This window comes from Polypterus senegalus, chromosome 10 (assembly GCF_016835505.1).
Source record: "Polypterus senegalus isolate Bchr_013 chromosome 10, ASM1683550v1, whole genome shotgun sequence".
Classification (NCBI taxonomy): domain Eukaryota; kingdom Metazoa; phylum Chordata; class Cladistia; order Polypteriformes; family Polypteridae; genus Polypterus; species Polypterus senegalus.
This window is the reverse complement of record NC_053163.1, coordinates 5,629,671-5,653,604: the sequence shown is the minus strand read 5'-3', so window position 1 is coordinate 5,653,604 and position 23,934 is coordinate 5,629,671. Positions and strand designations below refer to the sequence as shown.

Genomic DNA, 23,934 nt, shown 5'->3' with positions numbered 1-23,934 from the left:
CCTAGAAACATACTAATAGGCATGACTGGCATAATAAAACTTTATCCACATGCTCCTTACCTTTGTACAAAGTTTAACATCTGGGGTTTTGGGCTTGGATATATGCCTATAAGAAAATGTCCCCTCTAACCACCATGTACAGGGCAGCTTGTATACATGCTACATTAAAATGCTCCAATCACACACACTGCTGATCCGAATACCGAACTGGGCAAAGCAAATCAAAGCTGTTTTCACACACAGAGCCTGGCAGAATTCCAGGAGTAACCATCCCAGGAACTAATTGGAAGTTACCTGATCAAAATTAGTCTTAAACATACCTGGAATTTGTATTCTGGCTAAGGGGCATTGTAAATTGTGCAAAATGTATGTAGCATTTAATGTCACAGCACTAAAGGTAGAGATTTACTTAGCTTGGATGGTGCATGGTTCTTATTATTTCAAAATGTATTTAATTTTCTGACAGTTTTCATTAAACAACCTTTAATTAAGCTTTTTTTTTTTTAAATAAAAGTATGCAAACAGATGTAGTACATAATCAGCTTGCTTTTGTTACTTAGCCTGCAACATGCCGTCACTCTCCTGTGCCACGATAACGTATTCAAATACATATTTTCATTGTAATTACTGTAGTACTAGGGTGTTGTACCAGGTTTGCCATGGATGTAATGAGAAGTCAAAACAAAATGACCCCTTTTATTGGCTAACTAAAAAGATTACAATATGCAAGCTTTCGAGACAACTCATGGAGGTCTGAGGCGACGTAAGAACATGCTGTTGCATGCTTGCATCCCGACTTAGATTTTTCCCATTCACTACTAAAGTGCAAATGTATTCAAAACATTTAGGATTTTACAATTAAAGAGTGCGATTCTTTGGATATCAAACTGTCCATAATGTATGATAACAATTCATTTTAACTTTAAATACGGATACTTTCACAGAATTACAAACTCACTCATTTTTATCACTTTCAGTGTCAGTAAGTCATATAAACTCAACATTAAAAAGATTGATTAGCCCCGCATTACTTTTAAACAATACACTATAATACCTAAACTGTTTGAAAGAATGACTAATAGTTTACAGCTACATAAAAACCACAGATAGTACTTTATTTTTAAATGTGCAAATATTATTATTCTACTTATTTAAGGCCACTCTAAGTTCTACAACACTCATGCAGTGCTGAAATGTCAAGTTTCTTCTTTTCTTTTTTTTATTATCCAAAGAAGCAGTGTGCTGTGTTTGCAAAGATATCAATAAACTGAATCTGCATCCTGCTAGGACTTGTGAAGTGATGAAGCTTTGATCAGGTAGCTTGCTTGTAATTATGGGCTGATTGAAGCCATACTTTTACTTGTTATTTATTTGACATGTTATTGTCCCACACTACTCAGTTAGGTGAATGGTGTCATATTTTAATAAATGAGTAAATAAACTTAAAGAAATCCTTACTATTTACCCTGTGCAAAATGTAAGCAAAGAGCAGAATACTTGCCTTGCATATAAAATAAAGGCAGGCAGCTTAAGGGAATTCCAGGGTTCAAACCTCTTAGATTTCCTGAAAACTGTCCACGCGAGGTGGCCAGTCCAATCCCATTTTGAAAGCAATGAGATCAAATAGATTAACTCAATTTGAGTTACTACACGGGTGGCACGGCGGCGCAGTGGTAGCGCAGCTGCCTCGCAGTTAGGAGACGCGGGTTTGCTTCGAGGGTCCTCCCTGTGTGGAGTTTGCATGTTCTCCCCGTGTCTGCGTGGGTTTTCTCCGGGTGCTCCGGTTTCCTCCCACAGTCCAAAGACATGCAGGTTAGGTGGATTGGCGATTCTAAATTGGCCCTAGTGTGTGGGTGTGTTTGTGTGTGTCCTGCGGTGGATTGGTTCCTGCCTTGTGCCCTGTGTTGGCTGGGATTGGCTCCAGCAGACCCCCGTGACCCTGTGTTCGGATTCAGCGGGTTGGAAAATGGATGGATGGAGTTACTATATAATACTGCAAACTGGTAACGACCGTAAAAAGATACAAATGTGCGTTTTTTAAATAACAAAAATGTAACACAAAATGAATAACATCTGTTTCTGCAAGCAGGACTATCGACAGTAATGGTTACTCCATTGACCTTTTCAGTATACAGGAACACAGTGCGCAGTGACGTTAGCTATCCTTACTCTTTATGATATCATGGTCAATGTGACAAAATAAAACCCGAGTACAAGTTAATTTGAAAGTAAAGACCACAAAGAAATGATATTCTTTTTCACTAGAAATGTAGAAGCAAAAAAACATAACTTTAAATATACCAGTTAAAATCTGATAATCTTCAAGCCCATATAAATTTTTACGAATAAAAGGATGAAAAGGAATAAACTGTTAATGAATTAATTTAGGAATACTATGCAAATGACAGAAATGTCATATTTACAGAATATGGATGACTCCTAGGACAGCAGGAACTTAAAATTATGGACATACATCTTTGTATAAACTGCTTGATTTTTCTCTGCTTACAAATCAAAATAATGTTCCATTTATATGCTCTATTTTAATGCTATATTTGAAATTATTCAATAATGCACTAAGCACATAAGCGGAATTGTATTTATTACAAATAAACTAAACCAAATACAAGAACTGGAGAGTCCAATTATTCCAATCCCATCCAGCTTACCTGTGCTTCTTGTGCTTGTGCTCAGAACTTGATCTGCAACAGACAAAACTTGATTAATCTTTTTTTTCTTTTTAATATAAAGGTAACACCTTTATCTCTTTCTAGCAACATGCATAAGACAGGATACCTTTGTTTCTTTTTTTTCCTGGATGTCTTTTTTGACTTCCTGGGGGACGGAGAGCGGCTCTCGGAGCTGTAGAAATCACAAGATATTCTATTCAGTTACAGACTTTCCCCAGCACCATCCCAAAAAATACGGGGACCTGATCAAGTAATACACATTTCAGCATCATCTGCACACACCTGTCTTTGCCCTTCCTCTCGCCAGACCCCTTCTTTTTCTTGGAGCGTTCAGGTGACGGAGAACTCTCCGACTCTTCTGGGATAATGCTATAGAGAATACAGACTGAGAATTTATTCCAGGTCTCTAATCCACTCATCATCCTCATGTCATGCACACCACTTTACTTCCTCCTGTGGTATTCTGTGGTCAGTCCTTCACACTCACCTATACTGCTTGCTCTTCTCCTCTTCCCTCTTCTCTCGTTCCCGTGCGCGGCGAGCAGGATCAAATGAGCTCCCATCCACATAGTCCTGCCCAATTCCGAAGGCCTCTCGCAGACGGTCATTCTTCACTTGGTTGGCTGCTGCCATCTGATGGGTTTCAGTTGCCCTAAAATACAGAAAAGGCAAATGTTCAGAAGCTGTCATTAGCATACTCAGTTGGTGTGTCTGTTTTCGGGACAGTGATTCATGTCTCTCAATGAATATAGTGGCATGTGAAAGTTCTCTCATCTTTGCTCGTTTCTCACATTATGCTGCCAAGAAACTCTACGTTTAAAAACGTCCTGATCGGCAAAACATGCTTTAGCTTTCAACATGACGAAAAAGTGCAAACCTTTCAAAACATTTAAGAATATAAAAGCAACAAGTCATCATTGCTCAAGTCTTCATACCCTTTAGCCCCTTTCACACTAGTAACCAATCAATTTGGGTATCTACCAATCACTTTCAACCTAGCGGTTTTCGGCGTAATTTAAACAATGAGAACACAATGCAAACACTTTAAAAGAAGCACAAGCCAAAGAATGTGTGTATTAAATAGGGCATATCGGAGTTAAAAAGAAGAACTCACCGAAAGCTGTCAATGCAATGTCAGTAGGTTTTTGATCCATATGCCGTCAGTAATTTTTGTTTCATCCCCTGCAAACTAAATCACGCGATAAACTGTAAACAAAAATTTGGTTGGCTGAGGATGCTAATCACTAGTGTTCTCTGCAGTTTTGTGTACCACATGAGCTTCTTTGTATGTACCCATAGTCTGCTGCATGCCAGCACCTCCGATTATCACACAACCTGGGTTGCATTTCTTCCAATCCTGGAAGGTAACCTCAGGTACAAAAAAAAAAAAAAAAAAACAGTACGTTACTAATGAGTCTGACTGCTAATGTGAAAGGGGCTTTTGTCAGAGCAAACTCACATGACCTCAAGGAGGGCCAACTGTCTTAATTTGGAACATAATGACTTAAAAAGCTCCCACCTGTGTCCATTTCATCAGTTCCATTGTTTCCCATACTTCAGGACGAAGAATCAAGGTGTTTCTGTTGTATGAAGTGAATATGAAGCAAAGGTCAAAACACTGCTGGAGAAGAAGATGCAGAAAGTACTCTGGGATAAAGTTAAAGGTACAGACTGGAGTTAGGAAGCCAGCTAGAAGGCCTTTCTGTTGTCTGAATCTCTGTAAGCTATGCAAATAAGTGGAAATAGTTTGTCACTGTCCTCATCTGGCCCTTACTCCACATGTAGTAACCATGGGTTACAGTCACTTTGAGGTGAAATGTTAACCGTAAACTCTCGAAAGACTCGGGGATTATACTGGAAGAAACTATGAACTGGGGGAGCGGTGGGCAGAAATGAAGCTACTGTGGAGAGATGGTTGGGGAGAAGAGAAAAGAAAAAGCCATGAAGTGTGGTGCTATCAGGGCCCAGCATGCATACTGGGCAAAGACTGCGATCACATGCAAGATTTATTTATTATATCCCCCCCACCCCCACCTCAAGGCAAAGTGATCCATTCCTAAACTAAAGTGGCATTGTAGTTTGGGGCTACTTAAATGCGTCAGGAAGGCTCATGAAAATCAAGGATAAAGGATGTCAAGTACAGGCAGCTCCTAAAGAAAATTGTTGTCCGTCTGCCAAGTACTTGTGACAAGAAAAATGATTCAAATTTCAGAAGGGCAATAGTCATAAACAAGAGACACTGTCCTCAAGTGGTCAAATCAAAACACAACCCATAATCTAAGAGCAAAAGCAAGACCAAGACCACCATACAGTCAAAAAGACAGGGTGCTTGAGCTGCTATTACAAGGATAGCAAGTGCAAAAGAGTGCCACCACACTGGACAAAGTTAGAATGATGGCATTAACTTGGATTTTAACAGTACTAACTCAAAGGCTATGAAGACTTATGCAAATATTTGTTTTAAAACAGAAGATTTATTTAAATTTAAAAAACTATTGACTCATTATGGACCCAAACCCAATCTGATGAATTCCACGATGCAACTGTGGGCAGCAGAATGTGAAAAACGCACAAAGTGATGAAGACTTTCATAAAGCACTGGATGGTGGCAGAACACAACTACCTGTGTTCGTAACATGACAAAGGATGCATGCAAGTGATCAGAAGTACACTTACGTTGGTCTCTCTCCGGGTGCTGGCTCTTCCACCAGTGGTTCCTCCTTTTCCTGAAGCATGAGGCGGAAGGTGGCAACCTTCTCTTCAATCTCTTCAGGCGAGTACCTGACACAGAGGGTAAACAGCTGTTCATAACCAAGATTAATAAGCTACACACCTCTTGCACATCAGTAAAGTAGTGCCCTACCCCTGCTCCTCCATCATGTCCTGAAGTTCTGCACATTTCAATTCCACCTTCCTCTTCCGCTCATGCTCCAGAATGTCCCGGTTGGGAGCACGGATGAGCAGCGATTCCAGCTTCTCCAGGTCCTCGCTGGCACGTGTGTCCTGGCGGCTACGTTTAGGCCGCAGAGATGACAAGTTGCGCTGGACATAGCCATTTGTCCCGCTACCACGCGGGGTGGCCAGTCCAATCCCATTGTACATCGTCCTGATAAAAAAGACAGAGCAAAAGAGGTCAAATGAGCCTGGAAAGGCAGTTCACACGTAGTAAAACTCCTGCTTGGGACTGCCAATGTATAGGAAAACACCAGCAAGGTAAACAAAACTACTTGTAAAATAAAACAGATAATTCAGCTTAAACGTTAACTTCACGGGCTGGCTTTAAACACTGCCGAGAATCCAACCATTTTCATAAAACCACCTCATCTCAGTCAGGGTGAACCAGAGGCATGGCTATATGAACTAATCCACATACGATCAACTCATCCCGTTTAGTGCTGCAGAGTGCAGGTTCCTATCAAGGCAGCACTGGGCACAAGGGAGGAAACAACACTTGATAGTGTGCCACACCATTACAAGCACTGGGGTGACTTAGAGCTTTTTCTGCTATTTCTAGTTTTCCTCCCATACATGTTAGACATTGTGAATAATGTGAAATGTTCTTCAAATAATACTGGATCATACATGTGACACACTTTTACCAATGCGAAAAAAAAAGAAAAGAAAATGATAAATAAATCATATGTTCATGGTAAATGCTGAGCCAACCATGTTTGGGGTGCATTTAGTTTTTCAATTTATGATGACCTATCACCAATAGCCTTGCAACTTTTGACACTGACATGTGGACACAGTTCGTAATTACTCGTAGTTTGGTTCCACAACCAGAATGCCCCTAGTCTGAATTCTTTCATTTTAAACTTCCAAAGACCCCAAAAACTGATTTGTGCTCTTGTTCTTGACAGGAGAAAGGATCTGCAAAGACTGTTAATGGACTCCAAGGTTATACATTTATAAAATGCAAACTGCATTCGATTCACATGAAATCTCTAAGGTCAGTCTGGACAAAACAGGATACAGATCTTGTAATTATAGCCACCCAATAATAATGAATACAAGGAAATGTGTATGTTTAGGAAATAAAAATCAGCATCTCTAGTCTAAGCTTAGCACCAGACGGAGATGCGTTTAACTTGCAGAGCCTGAAGTGTCGTTTTACTGAGTATGCGCCCAGTTTAGGAAGGTTGTCTTTGACACAATGTATTCTTTACACTGACCAAACCCTTCAAAGCCCATTTTATTTCCAGCTGAGAAACAAAGAAATTGGGTCTGTCCCTTATAACACAGTAACGGAGGGATACAATGAATAGTCAACACGGCTGCCTCTCCAGCTCGGTGGGTCTCAATGTTCCACTGGGTTGTGTGAACCAAGTCTCCACGTTCTCACCATCCTCAAATACAAGTGTTAGGTTAGGTGGTGAGCTTAAGTACATTCCCTTAAAGCTCAGATTTCCCTTACGGTTCTCTCAATACAGAATTTTCAACTTTTTCGACGTGTAGAGCATTCTATAATCTCTGGCTCAAGTCATACAAGGAGGCACAGTTGCAAATTTCAAAACCAATTCCACTCTTTATTAAAGCATCTAGGAATTCTGTGATATGTAACATGCATATAAGTGCGCCCTAAGACATACATCCTAAAGAAGGGTGTAAGCAAGTAGTGGTCATTTTGAAACCACTACTCACGTTTGAAGGGATTATAAGTGATTACACTAAACAACACTCCCAAAGGGCCAAGGACTACGAGGGAGTTGTACCTCAAATAATTCATACACGAAGACGATAATCCTGTGGCTAGCAAAGCCAAGGATCAAAACTACAAGGAGGTCAAACCTACAAATAGGTAACATGATCAACAATACATGGTCCCTGGAGGCTTGTGTAGAGCGGAGCATCAGAATTAGTTTTTCACTGCACAAGATGTGTATTTAAAAAAAAAAAAAAAATAATGGTGTCCCCTCGACTTTCTCATATCCTCAGATAGGAGATGGATATTTGAGGAGTAACCGCAAGACGATGACTTCCGGTTAATGGAAATAGCCCAAAAGTTGACAGCGATCTACGTTTTGTACCTAATAGTTGTATGCAAAATTTGGTTGACCTAAGTGAAAGCGCACTCAAGGTGTCGTGTTCACATACACACACAATTCCAAAAATGGTATTTTCTGACTCAGAGGTCTAAAACATCGAGATTCATCAAAATCTCAACATTGAATCTCAGGACGAGTACAATACTCTCTCTATACTTTGTATACGAGAAAGTAAAAATTCTCCAGTGCCTGTCAAAGCACACAAAATAAATAAAATTAGGGAACAACTCTGAACAAAACGACATCTCCTGAGCGGACAAGACTTTTTTTTTTTTTTTTTACTTTTAGAATATAAATACTTTATTCTATGACAGTGGTTCCCAACCTCTGGTACGTACGCAGCAGACCGGTTAGGGGTAAATAAAAATAACGGTGGAAAACACCAAAAAAAAAAAAAAGGGACAAATGACAAAATGGAGTCTATGATCAGAAAATTTAATTTTTGGGAATCGTGTATCAAAAAAGACCCATGTGAAGTTTTTGAAACACTTCAGTTTCTTATCTCAGAACGAGCTGAAATTGTCAAAAGTAGTAAAAAGTAGTATAATAGCTCACTTAAAAGGACTTAGAGTCGTTCAGACAGTATTTTCTCAAGCGAAACAGTGAAGATAACTGGATTTTAAATCCATTAAAACGCATTTTTTTCCTCCCCAACAAGCCGAAAAAACTATCAGTTTCTGAAAAAGAAAAATTGATTGAACTTTCGACTGATTCTTCTTTACAGTCTGATTTCAAAAAAGAAATGTCATTGGCTTCTGTGCAGCAGTGAAAGAAGAGTACCAAGAACTCGGTGATAAAGCAATGAAATACTAATTACCTTTCATGAACACAGAGCTTGTTGAAAGAGCATTCTCGTCTTAAATATCGTAATAAGCTTGACGCAGCTCCTGATTTGAGTTTCTCTCGGTCTTCATTTGAACCCGATTTTAAAAAACTCGGATGCAAGAAACAAGCTCAAGGATTGCATTAAAATTAAGAGCCACGTTGAAAGATGTGAGAGAATTGTTATGTACTTTCATCATAAGTTAATGGGGGTAAAAATGATTTAAATGCTGTTTTTATTTGATCTTATGTTAGGCTGCTATTATAAAAAGTTGAAATAAACTGTAAAATCAAAAATAAAAGCCTATAAATGTCACTAGGTTAATTTGAGTCATTTGATTATTTAAGTATCTTAAGAAAATTAAAACAAAAAACAAACTTTTTGAGGGATGGGTGGGCGTAATGGAGAGGGGGTACTCATAAATGAAAAGTCTAATCAAAGGGTGCGGGAGAGAAAAAACGATTGGGACCCGCTGTTCTATGACATTACCAATTAAGAGAAATTTAAACAAAAGTGCTGAATGAAGCAAACAAACTCCAACTTTTTATTGTGAAACGGGCTTGCTTGGCGCACACATGGCACAGCAGGCTCCTTCACTGTTCTCACTCTACCTGAACATACATTTTATCTACGTGAAGATGTATACAAAGAGAGAATACACCTTCATCGATTTTCTGCACTGGCCTAACTCCATTTAAGATTTGTGAAAAGCAAGAGTCTATACAAGTAATATTAAGACATAAAGTAGCACCAACAGCTGCTGTGTCAATATGCATGTTATTTTACAAAGCGTGGCATTTTTAACAGATCAATTTTCTTAGAGTAAGGTAAAAGAACACACAAAGTGGCGTCCGTGTGTGCCACAAACTACACAGGGTTCAAGCAGTTATGGTAACAGTTAACTATAAAGGTACAAAAGTAACCGAGACGCTTCTTTGAGATCTTTACTCACTAATATTCAGCTCAATTCAGTTCTGTTTAGTTTGGAGTGCAGGTTCAGAATGGTAATATCAATGCCAGTTGAAACACTGGGCCCACTGCTGGGTGAACTCGCCCGAAACCTTCACAGTCACAGCAAGGCAGATCCATCACAGGTGATATTCAAGGTCAGAATTTAAAGGGAGCAGAGCACCTGCGGCAAACACAGCTCTGGCTGCACATAATAACCCTTTACATTGCACTGGCAATTCACAGTGTATTGGGAGCAGGCAGGGGGGGAAAACTCAAAGATTGGCTGGAGGGCACTCCCTTTGAGTGTTCTGAAGAGGCATGTGACAAATACAGGTGATTACATACAGGTACAGTGTTGTCATGTTAGTAGTACTGTAGAATAATTGTGTTCTTGCTTGTGTGTGTTAATCAACATTCGCCATATCAGCTCTCTCCAGTGTCATGATAAGTAAGCGTATTAAAATACAGGAACTTCACTGTAATTAGCAGAGAACACAAACCAGCACACCTAATTAAACCTTACTCCAGTTTCTGTGCTCCTATTACCTGAAACCTTGTGGGAAAACCCCAGCTCTTTTTATATACCTGCTAGTAGAAATACCAAGTAGAAAAGATCACCAGGGCAACACTGGCAGAATGGACCAAAATGTTAAAGCAGGAGGAAAGCAGACGAGAGAAGTCGGGTAAGAAGCATTTTCCATTCAACCTCAGACTACTCAAAACCAAGGAGGTTTATGACGTGAACTGCTAAACAGATAGCGGGTTAGGACTGGCTGGAACAACATGCTAGAGAATTGTTTATTTCAACTGAGAGATGAATGAGATATCAGAATCAGAAATCTAGGCAATTATCTTCACTAAAGTTAAAAAAAAAACAAAACAAAATAGCTTAAATTAAAACAAACAAACCAACCCATCAAGCTCAAAAAGCAATACTGAGGAGACAAGCCACAGTTTCAAACCAGTATTTTAATTGCACTTCAGTACCACATAAAGCGCCTTGACAAGTTTTTCAGGTCAGAGATATGGAATTTTTAACTGCATTATATTCAGACACCAATACTACACTTGTGGGAGACTTTTTAAAACTTTTTGATGTATTGATGGAAGTTTAATTTCAAGCCTGTACCAGGGAAGGTGAAGCTTTAGAGTTTGTGTGACACTCATTTCCTCTCCGAGTTTCACACCAGCAGCAGAAAAGGTGAGTGGACGTATCGGCAGAAATCTTTTTTCCATTTCTGTTTTTCCGATTGTGCATGCTGTTTAGTGATAAACACTATGCTTGCAAAGTGTAAGTTTAGTATTTCCCAACATCTGGTTACATTTCAACTTCGTATTATCAGAGTAAACACTTCCTGAAGAGCACTTTGGCATAAAAGCCACCATTATGACTTCACAATTTGTCAATACTGTGAACTTAAACCATATGATGGTTTGCCTTCTGTATCTTACCTTTTCCTTCATAATTCATTTATATTTCTTTTAGCAATTTACATGCGCAGCACTTTAGGGTATAATCTTGCTTAACTGGCCATGCCACACTTTTTACACTAAAGATGCATACCGCTGCTGTTGTATCTGTGGGTACATCAGATTACATTTAAACTCAATGGCAGCAGCAAAAACAAAATGAATTGTGAACATGGGAAGGCAAGGATACACTGCAGGAAAGAGCAATGCAAATTAAATAAATAAATAAAAAAGCAATACTTGCTACCAGCAAATCTTTATTTTACACTGCACCTGACACAGAAAGTTCAATCTAATGGCTCTCTTTCAAAGGATATTTTTCACTGTGCTAAAGTCAACCTCTGGGCAAATACACATCATTATTGCACAGACACACAACACACCATTACTGTACAATTTACGTAGCGTGTACCTTGCAGCGGAGATGCGAGTCCCACAGACGGCTGTATATCACCAATGCTTCTCAGTGATAAGGAACGTATGGTCATGGAGACTTTGGAGAAGTGTGTGATGTTTGTGGGCTCATTCTCTTTTTCTAGTAAGCCAAGGTGAATGCATTCTTAAACCTTGCAGTTTTCTTGCTCTGACTTGAGCTCTATATATTGTATAAAAATATATAAACAAACAAATACAGTATTGTCCCCAGGATCCGAGCACCCCAGAACTCAATTGAAAAATTCAAGCAAATTTTGCCCTGGAATCCGAACGCCCAGTATGTTGTTCGTGTGTACGTTTCCCCAGCGCTCGGGCCACCCATACGCTTTGTCGTTCAGTTCGTTGTCGGAAGCTGTAGTGAAAGCATCGTGTGTGATTTTTGCTGCTAATTTTTTGCTTTTGTGCCCATTTTGTGTTATTTTTTTTTACAGAATAACAACTTAGTGTATTCGCCATGGGTCCTAAAAAGTGTAGTGAGGAAAGCTGTTTGAGCTACAATCGAAGTTAAGAAAGATCTTATCGCTAAGCATGAAAGCGGTATACATGTGTGGCTGATCTCGCTACTACGTTTGGGATGCCTAAATCCACTGTTTGTATGATTTTAAAAAATAAAGAAGCTATCAAAGCAGCTGATGTGGCGAAAGGGGAGATCGAAAAGTTTTTAATTTTTAATTTTATTAATTTACAGTTTTATTCAAATATTTGTTAATATGTTACCTTAAAATCCAGTGTATTTATTAATAAAATCATTTTGAAAATTAGATTTAGTGGGACCCAGGAATGGATTAATCAAGATTGTTTTAAGGAGGAAAAATTGACTCGGAACTCGAACGGGGTTCTGGAACAGATTGAAGTTCGGATTCCGAGGTATCTCTGTATAAGCATTCAACTACATAAACACCAGTACCAAGGCCCAATTTAGACCATGAAAACATTTATAGACATTGTTATTATAACCTGTAGTTTAGTGTACACTTACACGATAAAGAAAATAAAATGAAAGACTGAAATTTGTTCGCACATATACTAGAATTGAAAACTGAAATACTGGACTCAAAAAAAAAAACTGGACCACCGGACAGGCACTGGTAGAATATGCAGACTGAATGGCGTTTCCACCCACATGTCAAAGGTGTGCATTTTAGACTAAATTGTGACTCTAAATTGGTTTGCAATTCAAACAACATTGGTTATGTGGGAGAAGTACACAAGGCAATGGTTGCTGCCCATACATGCTGGCTCACCACTGGCTTACATGGGTCCAGGAATGTTTTTTTTCCACTAATAACTTCCTTGGTGTAGAATTATCAACTCTAGCATATGTCGGCTCTTCTGAAATGTCTCAAATTTTCCTGGGTATTTTCCACATGTCCGGATGTATTGTGAAATATATAGTAGCTTGTGCTGCTCTGTCCTGCATTATTGTATACTCTGAAAATTACCCTGGATATGTGGTCTCAGTGAAAGATTAAATTGATAATTACAAACTACGGAACAAAGTAAAAATGTGGTATGCATGGAAACTATGGCTAAAACTAAATAGCAATTACGCCAGTTAAAAACAAAAGTGATAATGCAAGTGAAACAAACACAGTTTTAAGATGGAGAAGTGAAGAGAAGTTGCAAGACATCATATTTATGCAACAAGATGGGCATTTCTTCTAAACTCTTGTCAATGTATGATGGTGCTCTAAGGACACACAACACTGGGGGAGGCCAGTATGGGGTCCTTGAGCGCTGCAGTGTTTTGAAGAAACTATTTATCAGTCTTAAACTAATAACTCTACTTACAGCACGCAGCACAATTAGACAGTATGCTCATTGTTTCGGTTACGGTATTTCTGTGCAAAGTCAGAAAATTTTATCTGGCAAAAAAATGTACATTTTTTTTTTTTTTTTAACACTGAAAAAGATGCATTCTTCCCCATCCCACACCTCGACCCTCCCAAACAGCATTATTTAAAAAGCTACATGATAATACTAATCCAGGCGAAACTAGCAGTAAGTGCACTGGAATGCTGCTTATCGCAGACAGCTTGCAGAGTACTGAAAAAAAAGACTAAATAAACTTTTAGAAACTGAAAATTAATTAAAATGGGGAAGAATATTTGCCCAATAAATCACAAACCATTCCTCACAATCCGGTCACCCTTGCTGGTAGCACTCCTATGGTCCATGGTTCACGTTTACAAATAACCAAACCAACATCCCCTGCACATCACGCACACGGCTGCCAATTTAGACTCGCGGGCATCAGACCTTCCTGTCCTCAGTCACTCACCTTCTGTGACCACATGTTTTGTTGACACCTCCCAGGGTAAAAACAGTATTTACTTACTGAGTGGCCTTGAATTCACTATTAACTGTCTGCCCTCCAATATCCTTATTTTGGCTAACGCCAGATGGACTACGACAGCAGAGCGATTGTTTTTAGAAAGCTCACCCATTCTGATATCAAACTGCTATACCAGACTTCTGTTCATAGACAACAGCACAACACTGGTTGTCAGCTTTTACAGAATGACAATATCAAAAGTTCTCAATTTAGGACTTTGCACCACCCTCAGCATGCGAGGATTGGCAACATACCATTCCTCAGCACAGGCACTCCTGCTAGGACTGTGTGGCCAGACACAGCTTCATCACAAAATTTGCTGATGACACCATCATAGCAGGACTGATCTCTAACAATGACGAGATGGCTTACTCCTGACACAGTGGTACCAAGACATCATATGGGCCCCCAAGGAGCTGGTCAGAGACTTCAGAAAGCAGAGGGCAGACCACACTATTCTGTGGAGAGGGCGAGTGAGCTTTAAGCTTCTTGGAGTGACCATCATTGATGGACTTAAGTGGGCACAATACATTTCGGATCTTATCAAAAAGGCTCACCAGCACCTCTACTTCCTCAGATATCAGAGGGCTGCTTACATTCTCACTACTTTCGACATGAGCACAGTAGAGTCAATCCTGACATGCTGGTATGGCACCTGCTCAGCTCAAGAGCGTATAGCCCTCTAGAGGGTGGTTAAGGTGAAACAGACAGCACCCAGCTTCCCTCCGTAAGGAGAATGTAGAACCGCAGCTGATGCATTGCCTCCACCGTTGCGGCTGCTGGATAAGGATGTGTGCTGTCATGGAGCAGAAAGCGTTTTGGGTTGCAAACTCCAGTCACGTTTGCTTGTGTGGGTCAGTCAGTTTGGGTACCCACTTTGTGCAAACTTTATGGTGACCCAAGTCATCATGTCCTATGGTCTCAAACTCCAGTCCTGGGGGGCCCCAGTGGCTGCAGGTTTTCATTCTAACCATTTTCTTAATTAGTGACCTGTTTTTGCTGCTAATTAACTTCTTTTCAATTCATTATAATTGACTTGCTCTAAAGGACTCGCACCCCTTGTTTCGTTTTCCTTAATTAGTTGCCAAACAATAATGAGATATAAAATGAACCAAAACATGACCAGCAAACTGTGTCCATCATACAATATCTGAAAATAATGAAAGGTGAAGGTTTCAGTAATGCCGATCTACTCAGATCCCCAAAACATTTCACCACTGTTCTTAGAAAAGAGAAAAATCAACAATTTCAGAAATGTTACGCTATTCCACAATGACAGCAGAAACAAGCCGGGAGATTAAGGAACGGGTTTAATTAACAACAAGAACCAGCACCTAATTAAGCAACTGGTTGGAGTTTGAGGGTCTTTTGTTGGCTCACTCACTTCACGTTTCATTTCTGTTTGGGTGCCATTTAAGGAGAGAAATGAAGCAAGTCAGAGGAACAATAAAGACATTTGGGGAACAAAAAAAAAAAAAAAAGTCAATTAAAATCAAAGGAAAAGGAGTTAATTAGCAGTAATATTGGTCACCAATTAAAAAAGGGGTAGAATGAAAGCCTGAAGCCACTGCGGCCCTCCAGGACCAGAGTTTGAGACCACTGAACTATGACACGTGTGGATTCACAGCCAGTATACGAATGTGCAGCAGAAGCAGACAATAAACCGTGTGTTTCATTATCTAAACATTTTTTCCTTATTATTAAATGGCAGATGTTTTAGCATATATGAGAAATTCTGCAAGAGAAAGAAAAACAAACAGCTGCTTTATGTGAATGCAACACAAGCACTTCATCTTGTTAAGTTTTATTCCAAACACTATTAATCATATGATGAGTGTTAGTAGTGGTAATATTGTCAATTACACAGAGTACAGTGCAATTCTTCAGTATCTCACTTTAGTTCAGCTCCTTACGTCTGCTCTCTTTACACAGCCTCATATGTATTCTTCATTCTACCCGTTTTCTTATCCTAAACTACGGGGGTCGTGTATTTTGCACTGAAGGGTCACAGTGGCTGTTGGGTTTTCCAGCTCAGTTTCTTTGCCAACAACAGAACTGGGTTTTATTTAGGCACATCAAGTTAGCACATTTTCTTTTCCAAAATAGCATTCAAACAATTTGCGGACCAAAGCAGATCAGTAATTCTAATTCCCCTTTTTTTCTCTCTTCTATCCTTTGCACTTGTTTTGTTCAAACAGACACTTCATGATACACACAGCCAGGTGTAAATGTGGTTGAGGTAGTGAGCAGCTTCACCTTTGTCATTTGCATCTCATTGATAAGTGGCAGCTGGTTAAGGCAACAAGAAGCAGTTACAAATAATGATTGGCAACTGCTCACATCCAAAAAAAAATTAAGGACTTGGAATCTTAATAAATGAGGTAACTGAAATGATGCACAAAAATACTGCTTAAGTAAGAGCTGGATTCAAACCAATTAAAGGGGCTGGAACAAAAAATATGCAGTCACTGCTGAACTTCAGGAGCCGATGCCTATGCTGTGGTGTGCTGGACCGATAACATCACTTCAAGAGAGGCTCACCCAGTCAACAAGCCAATTAAGGTCAGCAGGTTCAGCTATATAATGTGAGATGGCAGTGGAAGAGATAGCGAAGACAAAACGGATGGCCATTATGAGCAATGCTGCACATCCTCACTATGAGACGCTAGCATTGAGGACTATTCAACACAAGTGTATCGCCCTTCAAACTTACAGCAATATGCCTTCACAATGCTTCAGTGGGGGGACTCGAGATCGTATCGTATTAACAGAAGATCAGGAACAGACCATGTAGTAGGTTACTAAAATGAGATGATCCTCGGGTCTAAGTGCTGTCTCAGTTAACAGTGGTTACAAAATCAGTCCCAAGTTTAACTAATCCTCAAGTAGTGTTGTTTTGGCCAATTTGTTCTCTTTGGTTTGGTCAGCTGGCTGTACGATTGCCTGTTAAAGGCCACGCACCAGAAAAAAAAAAACTTCAAATAACGATGTGCTACACTCAATTTAAAATGGATAGAGAAAAAGGGAAAAAGAACATCTCAAAAATGTATAAAAAAAAAAACTGCAGTCAATCTAAATTGGGTCAAAATGAGTATCACGGTTATTGTAAACATTAATCGCTTCAAGCACACAAAAACTAAGGAAAGTACATTACATAGAAAATAATACATTTACAAGTTAGTATAATAGTATTGGAAACATAATATTCTTTCTGCTACCGATTTCCCCAATAACAGTTGCTCTGTGTCATTCATTATGCACCCAGCTTCTCCCAATAACTGAATTAATCCAACAGTCACCAACTGTATGAAATTCCTAGTCAGAGGACAACATTCATAAAGAATGTCTCATCTTAGAGCTTGTGTTTTACTGGGAAGTTTGAGCTATCTGCAGTATATAAAATGACAACATGCCTGGCATCCAGCATCTGCGCCCGGGCATAATATCATCATCCGCTGTTACACAATAGGGCTGCAATGCCAGACGAACAGAGTTAAGAAGATGCACAAAGAAATAGGGGGCATAAGGACTTGGGAGAATGAGGTAAATAGTTTCCTACTTGCACAATGTGACTGAAACAGTCAGACTTCTCTTTGTACCACTGTGACATGGGTGCTTTGGCTATGCTAGTATAATGTGAGAGATCTTCTGTCAGATTTAGAGAACAGTCTGCAAAATCCAGAATTTTAACGAGTGTTTGCAGAGTTGTAAATATTAAAAAAAATAAAATAAACTGTGCTTCTGTAACTAAGCATTTCACTATAATCTGTACTACACGTATAACTGTATTTGACACCTCCAAGACACTCTGAAGGAATACAGCATGGAAGGTGCTGGCAGTATCTGTAAATAAACACTTTCAGAACCAGTGACTGAGTAATTTCTTAATTACGGGCAAAAATGCCCCATGTACTAAAGATTAATGGTATATTGACCTGCCATGTTCTATTTCTTATATTACACAATATAAATACTTCCACGCATCAACTGCATTTTTCTATGAACTCTGAGTTACATACAGTGCATTCGGAAAGTATTCACAGCGCTTCATCACTTTTTCCACATTTTGTTGTTATGTTACAGCCTTATTCCAAAATGGATTAAATTAATTTTTTTTTCTCAGAATTCTACACACAACGCCCCATAATGACAACGTGAATAAAGTTTACTTGAGATTTTTGCAAATTTATTAAAAATAAAAAAATTGAGAAAGCACATGTACATAAGTATTCACAGCCTTTGCCATGAAGCTCCAAATTGAGCTCAGGTGCATCCTGTGTCCCCTGATCATCCTTGAGATGTTTAATTGGAGTCCACCTGTGGTCAATTCAGTTGATGTGACCCGATTTGGAAAGGCACACACCTGTCTATAGAAGGTCCCACAGTTGACAGTTCATGTCAGAGCACAAACCAAGAATAAAGTCCAAGGAATTGTCTGTAGACCTCCGAGACAGGATTGTCTCGAGGCACAAATCTGGGGAAGGTTACAGAAAAAGTTCTGCTGCTTTGAAGGTCCCAATGAGCACAGTGGCCTCCATCATCCGTAAGTGGAAGAAGTTCGAAACCACCAGGACTCTTCCTAGAGCTGGCTGGCCATCTAAAACTGAGCGATTGGGAGAGAAGGGCCTTAGTCAGGGAGGTGACCAAGAACCCAATGGTCACTCTGTCAGAGCTCCAGAGGTCCTCTGTGGAGAGAGGAGAACCTTCCAGAAGGACAACCATCTCTGCAGCAACTTACCAATCAGGCCTGTAGGGTAGAGTGGCCAGACGGAAGCCACTCCTTAGTAAAAGGCACATGGCAGCCTGCCTGGAGTTTGTCAAAAGGCACCTGAAGGACTCTCAGAACATGAGAAACAAAATTCTCTGGTCTGATGAGACAAAGATTGAACTCTTTGGTGTGAATGCCAGGCGTCACGTTTGGAGGAAATCAGGCACCGCTCATCACCAGGCCAATACCATCCCAACAGTGAAGCATGGTGGTGGCAGCATCAGGAACTGGGAGACTAGTCAGGATAAAGGGAAAGATGACTGCAGCAATGTACAGAGACATCCTGGATGAAAACCTGCTCCAGAGCACTCTTGACCTCAGACTGGGGCGACGGTTCATCTTTCAGCAGGACAACGACCCTAAGCACACAGCCAAGATATCAAAGGAGTGGCTTCAGGACAACTCTGTGAATGTCCTTGAGTGGCCCAGCCAGAGCCCAGACTTGAACCTGATTGAACATCTCTGGAGAGATCTTAAAATGGCTGTGCACCGACACTTCCCATCCAACCTGATGGAGCTTGAGAGGTGCTGCAAAGAGGAATGGGCAAAACTGGCCAAGGATAGGTGTGCCAAGCTTGTGGCATCATATTCAAAAAGACTTGAGGCTGGAATTGCTGCCAAAGGAGCATCGACAAAGTATTGAGCAAAGGCTGTGAATACTTATGTACATGAGATCTCTCAGTTTTTTTATTTTTAATAAATTCGGAAAAAACTCAAGTAAACTTGTTTCATGTTGTCATTATGGGGTGTTGTGTGTAGAATTCTGAGGAAAAAAATGAATTTAATCCATTTTGGAATAAGGCTGTAACATAAGAAAATGTGGAAAAAGTGATGCACTGTGAATACTTTCTGGATGCACTGTATATTTCATTAAGTATGATGCTATACTTCAGTCCAAATATAAAATAAGGTTTCCACACGTTGTAATGGCATCTAAGTGCTTTTTCATGCCCACAAGTCTACCGGAGGTGGACAGAGAATTGAGTCAGTAGCATTACCCACCGACAACCTTCTCAGGATGGAGTCTAAGTTAGTATGCAACTTCCTCCCCCTTTTCGACTCCAAGACGCCCACTGCTACTGCACTTGGTCTTAGATGTCTGCTGCTCTGGGACGCAGTACAATGATGCTAAACCCGAACGTTAGTCTTGTTACTGTAAATATGAAATAAGACAAGATCAGCACAGGATCATCCATAGCTCAGAGCTCACTATGACTGCTCTCTTATTTTTAACCAAGTTAAAAGTATTCTTGTATTCATTTTTTTTTTAGTGCTTTTGTGGGGGACTACTGTTGTTGTTTCTAATATTTGTTAAGCTTTACTCTTGGGACAAATCAGTCAGCACCTCAGTACTGGAAGTGCATCCTTCATGAAATATTTATTTTAACATTTATGCATTCATTTATTGAGCTGATGCTTAAATCCAACAAAAGGGTAACATCACAGGTGAACAACAGTCTAGTCAGGATTTTTAATATAAAGTAAACCCGCCCAAGGGTAAGGCCTGTACTAGCTACCTCGACCTTTACACTCGTATGCCTTGATAACTAAGGAGCCAAGCATAACACTTGCATTTCACATGTAAGTTATGGTTGCAAAGGAACACAAGGTCCACTCCAGTTTACATGTTCTCCAGCTATTTGTGTAGCTGTTTCAAGGATACTCTCCCATTCCTAGTGTGTGCGTATTACGTTAACGGGTATTCTAAATTGAGCTCTTCTCATCAAGGGAGCCCTGCTGTGCTGGACTAATTTCTCACTAAGCCACAAATCTGATAAGACAGACAACAATTCTGTGCAGTGCTATAATGAAACAAGTCGAGGATGGACTTATCTTTCTGCTGTAATTATTCAAAGCATTTTACACAGTTTTCCCATACTCCTACAGCACGAGCAAAGGCCAATGAAGTTTCTCCCTCGTGGCCACAAAGGCTTCCACCTACCACACTGCAATGAACATGCAGGCCTACTGTGAAGTTGACAACAAGCTGACACCAAATGCGATTCTCTAGTCATAACCCAAATGCTATGGCCCCCATCTGTACTGGTCAAGTTAAATCCGAGCAAAAGTCAAAATTTCCTCCTCACTTATTTGTGTGTTCTTTAACATAACGTATGATAGTGCAGGTGTGTGAGCGCATACAAATTATACACACACTTGCACTCGCACATCTTCTTTATAATTGTACTAGACCAGGGGTGTCCAACACCGGTCCTGGTGGGCCGCAGGTTTTCATTCTAACCCTTTTCCTAATTAGTGAGCAGTTTTCACTGCTAATTAACTCCTCTTCCCTTCATTTTAATAGCCCCGTTTTTAAAGGATTCGGTCCTCTGAATTGATTAATTTCTTCTTTAAATGGCAGCCACCCAAAAATGAGATACGAGACGAACCAACAGATGACCAGCTTAGTTGGAACGTCAGACTCCAGGCAATTTAACTCTAATCACTTTCTTAATGAGAAGCCAATTCTTGCTGTTAATTAAAAGGACTTGCTGCTGCTCTCATTCTGCCACAGCAGACTGTTGATTTTCTGTTTTTTTCCCCTAAGACCACCGTCAAGAAGTTTTGGTGACCTGAACGAGACCTTCACCTTTCTTTATTTTCGAGTTATTTTCAGGATAGCTGGTCAAGTGGCGGCTTGTTTTAGGTCTTATTATCGTTTGGCTTTTCATTAAGGAAAAAGAAAAAACTTACGGGGTCCGAGTCATGTCAATTAATACTAAGGTAAAACAAGTTAATCGGCAGCAGAAACGGCTCATTAAGATGGTTAGAATGAAAACCTGCAGCCACTGCGGCCCACAGTTGGACACCCCTGTACTAGACAGATGGAAATTTGGCCTTTCACAGAAGCTAAATACTTAGACAGATACACACCAGAATGACTAAAACGAAAGAGAGCCTTCTGACTTGGCAGCCATTGTCCCAGTGAGGTCCTATACAGACATAGGAGTCCCAGTTGTGTTTCTCAACACACTTCTGGTGGATCTCCATATTAGTGTGTCAGATAGAAGATGTGCAGCATTTTTCATAATCAAACCCAGTTTTGTTTTCAGTCTCTCTTCTTCTACTACCTCCAGGGGGTCCAGGCTGTGTCCCATAAATGAGCCAGACCTCCATCATCATCATCATCTTGTTGATTCGGTGTGGCTCTCTTAAAAGTGATATTATTATTGAGCAAGTGTTTGTGGGGCTGACAAGTCACTGTACAGGAGGGAGGTGGCTAGCCTTGTGAAGAGGTGTCAGGACAGTAATTCCTCTCTTAATACCAACAGAACGGAGGAGATGATTATTGACACATGGAACAAGGGAGGACAGCACCCACCACTGCACACTGAGATGGAGAAAGTGGCCGCATTTAAAATTCTTGGCAAGTGAGGATCTAACTTGGACCTACAACAACATCACAGACCTGGTGGGAAAAGTCCAGCATCGATTTTGTAGTTTCTGAGAAGGCTGAAGAGGTTTGGCATGCCAAGCACTATCCCCAGGAGCTTAACTTACGAGCATCTCCATCACAGTCTGGTCTGGGAACAGTACAGCATGGGACCACAAGGCTCTACAACGGGTGGTAAAATCGGTGCAAAATATCATTGGAACAGAACACCTTGCACTAGAGGACATCCACAACAGTGGAGCTCTCAGGAGGGCCCATAACATTATTAAGGACACAACATGAACATTTCCTAACGCTATAAGAGCACAGCAGTGTGAACTACAAGGCCAAAAGACAGTCTTCTCCCTTAGGCAATCAGGCTTGTAAATAAAACCCATCCACTGTCCCTCCCATCAGCAGTGCTGGCTAGCTCATGTCTGGAGGATGGAAGGCCTTCTTCACACCACATACCCGCAGAGCTTACACAGAAATCGTTTATTTGCATGTGCACTCTTACTTCTGTTTTGTGTTTTTTGCATTCTTTTGCACCCGAGGTGTTTTGATGACTGTTGTGTATTCTTGTTTATTGAAGGAGAACTCGCAGAATATGATGTACATTGTACCGAGTACATATGACAATAAAGTTTATAATGTATGTTACTTATCTTAATTTATGTGGTGATGTGTTCTGTCCTAAGCAGCTCCACCACTATGAAGTCAAATATTAAGTATTGGGGAATAAAAAGGATTCCTGTTCTGAGCACTAGGGTCCTGTGCAACCACCTGATTGATAACAAGTGGCTGCCCAAACCACCATAGAAACTGCCGACCTACCAGCATGTGGTGTGGCCACTGGGGAGTTTTTGAAATCCTAATAACAGCTACTTTGAATTACAACGAGTACTACTTGTTCAAGTCCACGTAGGTTTTTGTTTCCTCCATGGCTAATCTATCGCGAATACTCTGCCCCAGTTGGTAAGTCAAATTAACAAGACGGCCCTACTAAAAAATTTAAAACCACTACCCACTGATGCTACTTGTTGTGAGCAAGATGACTTTCAAGCCGACGGGAAAGTGTGTACCAAACTCACTACGGACCTGAAGCACCACGCAAGTAACACAACGTTAAAAGAGAAAGGCCAAGCAGGGAGTTGACATCTGCCGACAGCGCCGCCTCAGCGCACTCTTCCGGCGACAATTTCTCGAAACTGCCCAAACGAAAAGCCAAACTTGTAATTGGCGAACAACACCACGCGGTGCTGCCACCGGGTTCAATGTTCTTCGCAGTGGGCCACTCTTCAACTCAAGAACCAGGATGATATACTGGAGGCCCCTTGGATTTTTTTTATTTCGTGGGTGGTAAAGGCTGGCAGGTGAATCGCCGTCTGTGTAACACGCGATTGTCGTGAACCCACGAGTGGCTAAAACATGGTTCTGGCACCTTGACCTCTCGGGCCTGTTCGTCTGCGCCAATTCTCGAGGCCCGGCTCTCACATCGCGGCCTCGTCGCCGTACGCCATACGCAATGCCCCCCCGCCTTTCGCTAACCACCCTCGAGCGTACTCACCTCCGCTTCCGCGGTCTCTATTCACTCCTGTCCGTTCAACTGAGAAAGTGCACAAACTTGCAGAAAAAAGCAAAAAAAGGTAAATCAGCGAATCCGACTGGAAACGCCACTGAGCGCCGAATTTGGCTACGCGCAGTTTACACACCGTCCCAGAGTGCACTGCGCCAAACTACAATTCCCATCAGGCGCCGGATTAACCCGCGCCACCCAACATTCACTATGACGCGAGAGCTGAGTGTATCGAGCAGAAGCAAAATCGGCGATGGACTACATTTCCCGACGTAATGAATTGAACAGAATGAGTCGCTTTTACGCAGCTTAATATTCAGATACCTTATGGGGCGTGGCTTGCATTGGAAGTGCGTAGTGCGACGTCTGACTAATTGCTTCTGGAGTGGGACTTTTTCTGTTTACTAATTAGTTCAGTTTATTGCCAGGTCACCCTCGAGAATAAATATAAACAATCATAAAAAC

At 40.6% G+C, this 23,934-nt stretch overlaps 1 protein-coding gene across 1 annotated transcript in view; it reads right to left on the bottom strand.

The window, feature by feature from the left end:
- srrm2 (serine/arginine repetitive matrix 2) overlaps window positions 1-23,634 on the bottom strand; it is a 38,508-nt gene extending 14,874 nt beyond the window's left edge. Inside the window, exons 1-7 of the mRNA XM_039764681.1 lie at window positions 23,461-23,634; window positions 5,554-5,796; window positions 5,367-5,471; window positions 3,178-3,342; window positions 2,973-3,059; window positions 2,797-2,862; window positions 2,670-2,702 (exon numbers count right to left, since the gene is read on the bottom strand). Of these exons, the coding sequence (XP_039620615.1) occupies window positions 2,670-2,702; window positions 2,797-2,862; window positions 2,973-3,059; window positions 3,178-3,342; window positions 5,367-5,471; window positions 5,554-5,792 (695 nt within the window). The 5' untranslated portion in view covers window positions 5,793-5,796; window positions 23,461-23,634. The remainder of the gene's footprint in view (window positions 1-2,669; window positions 2,703-2,796; window positions 2,863-2,972; window positions 3,060-3,177; window positions 3,343-5,366; window positions 5,472-5,553; window positions 5,797-23,460) is intronic.
- Window positions 23,635-23,934: the final 300 nt, after the last annotated feature.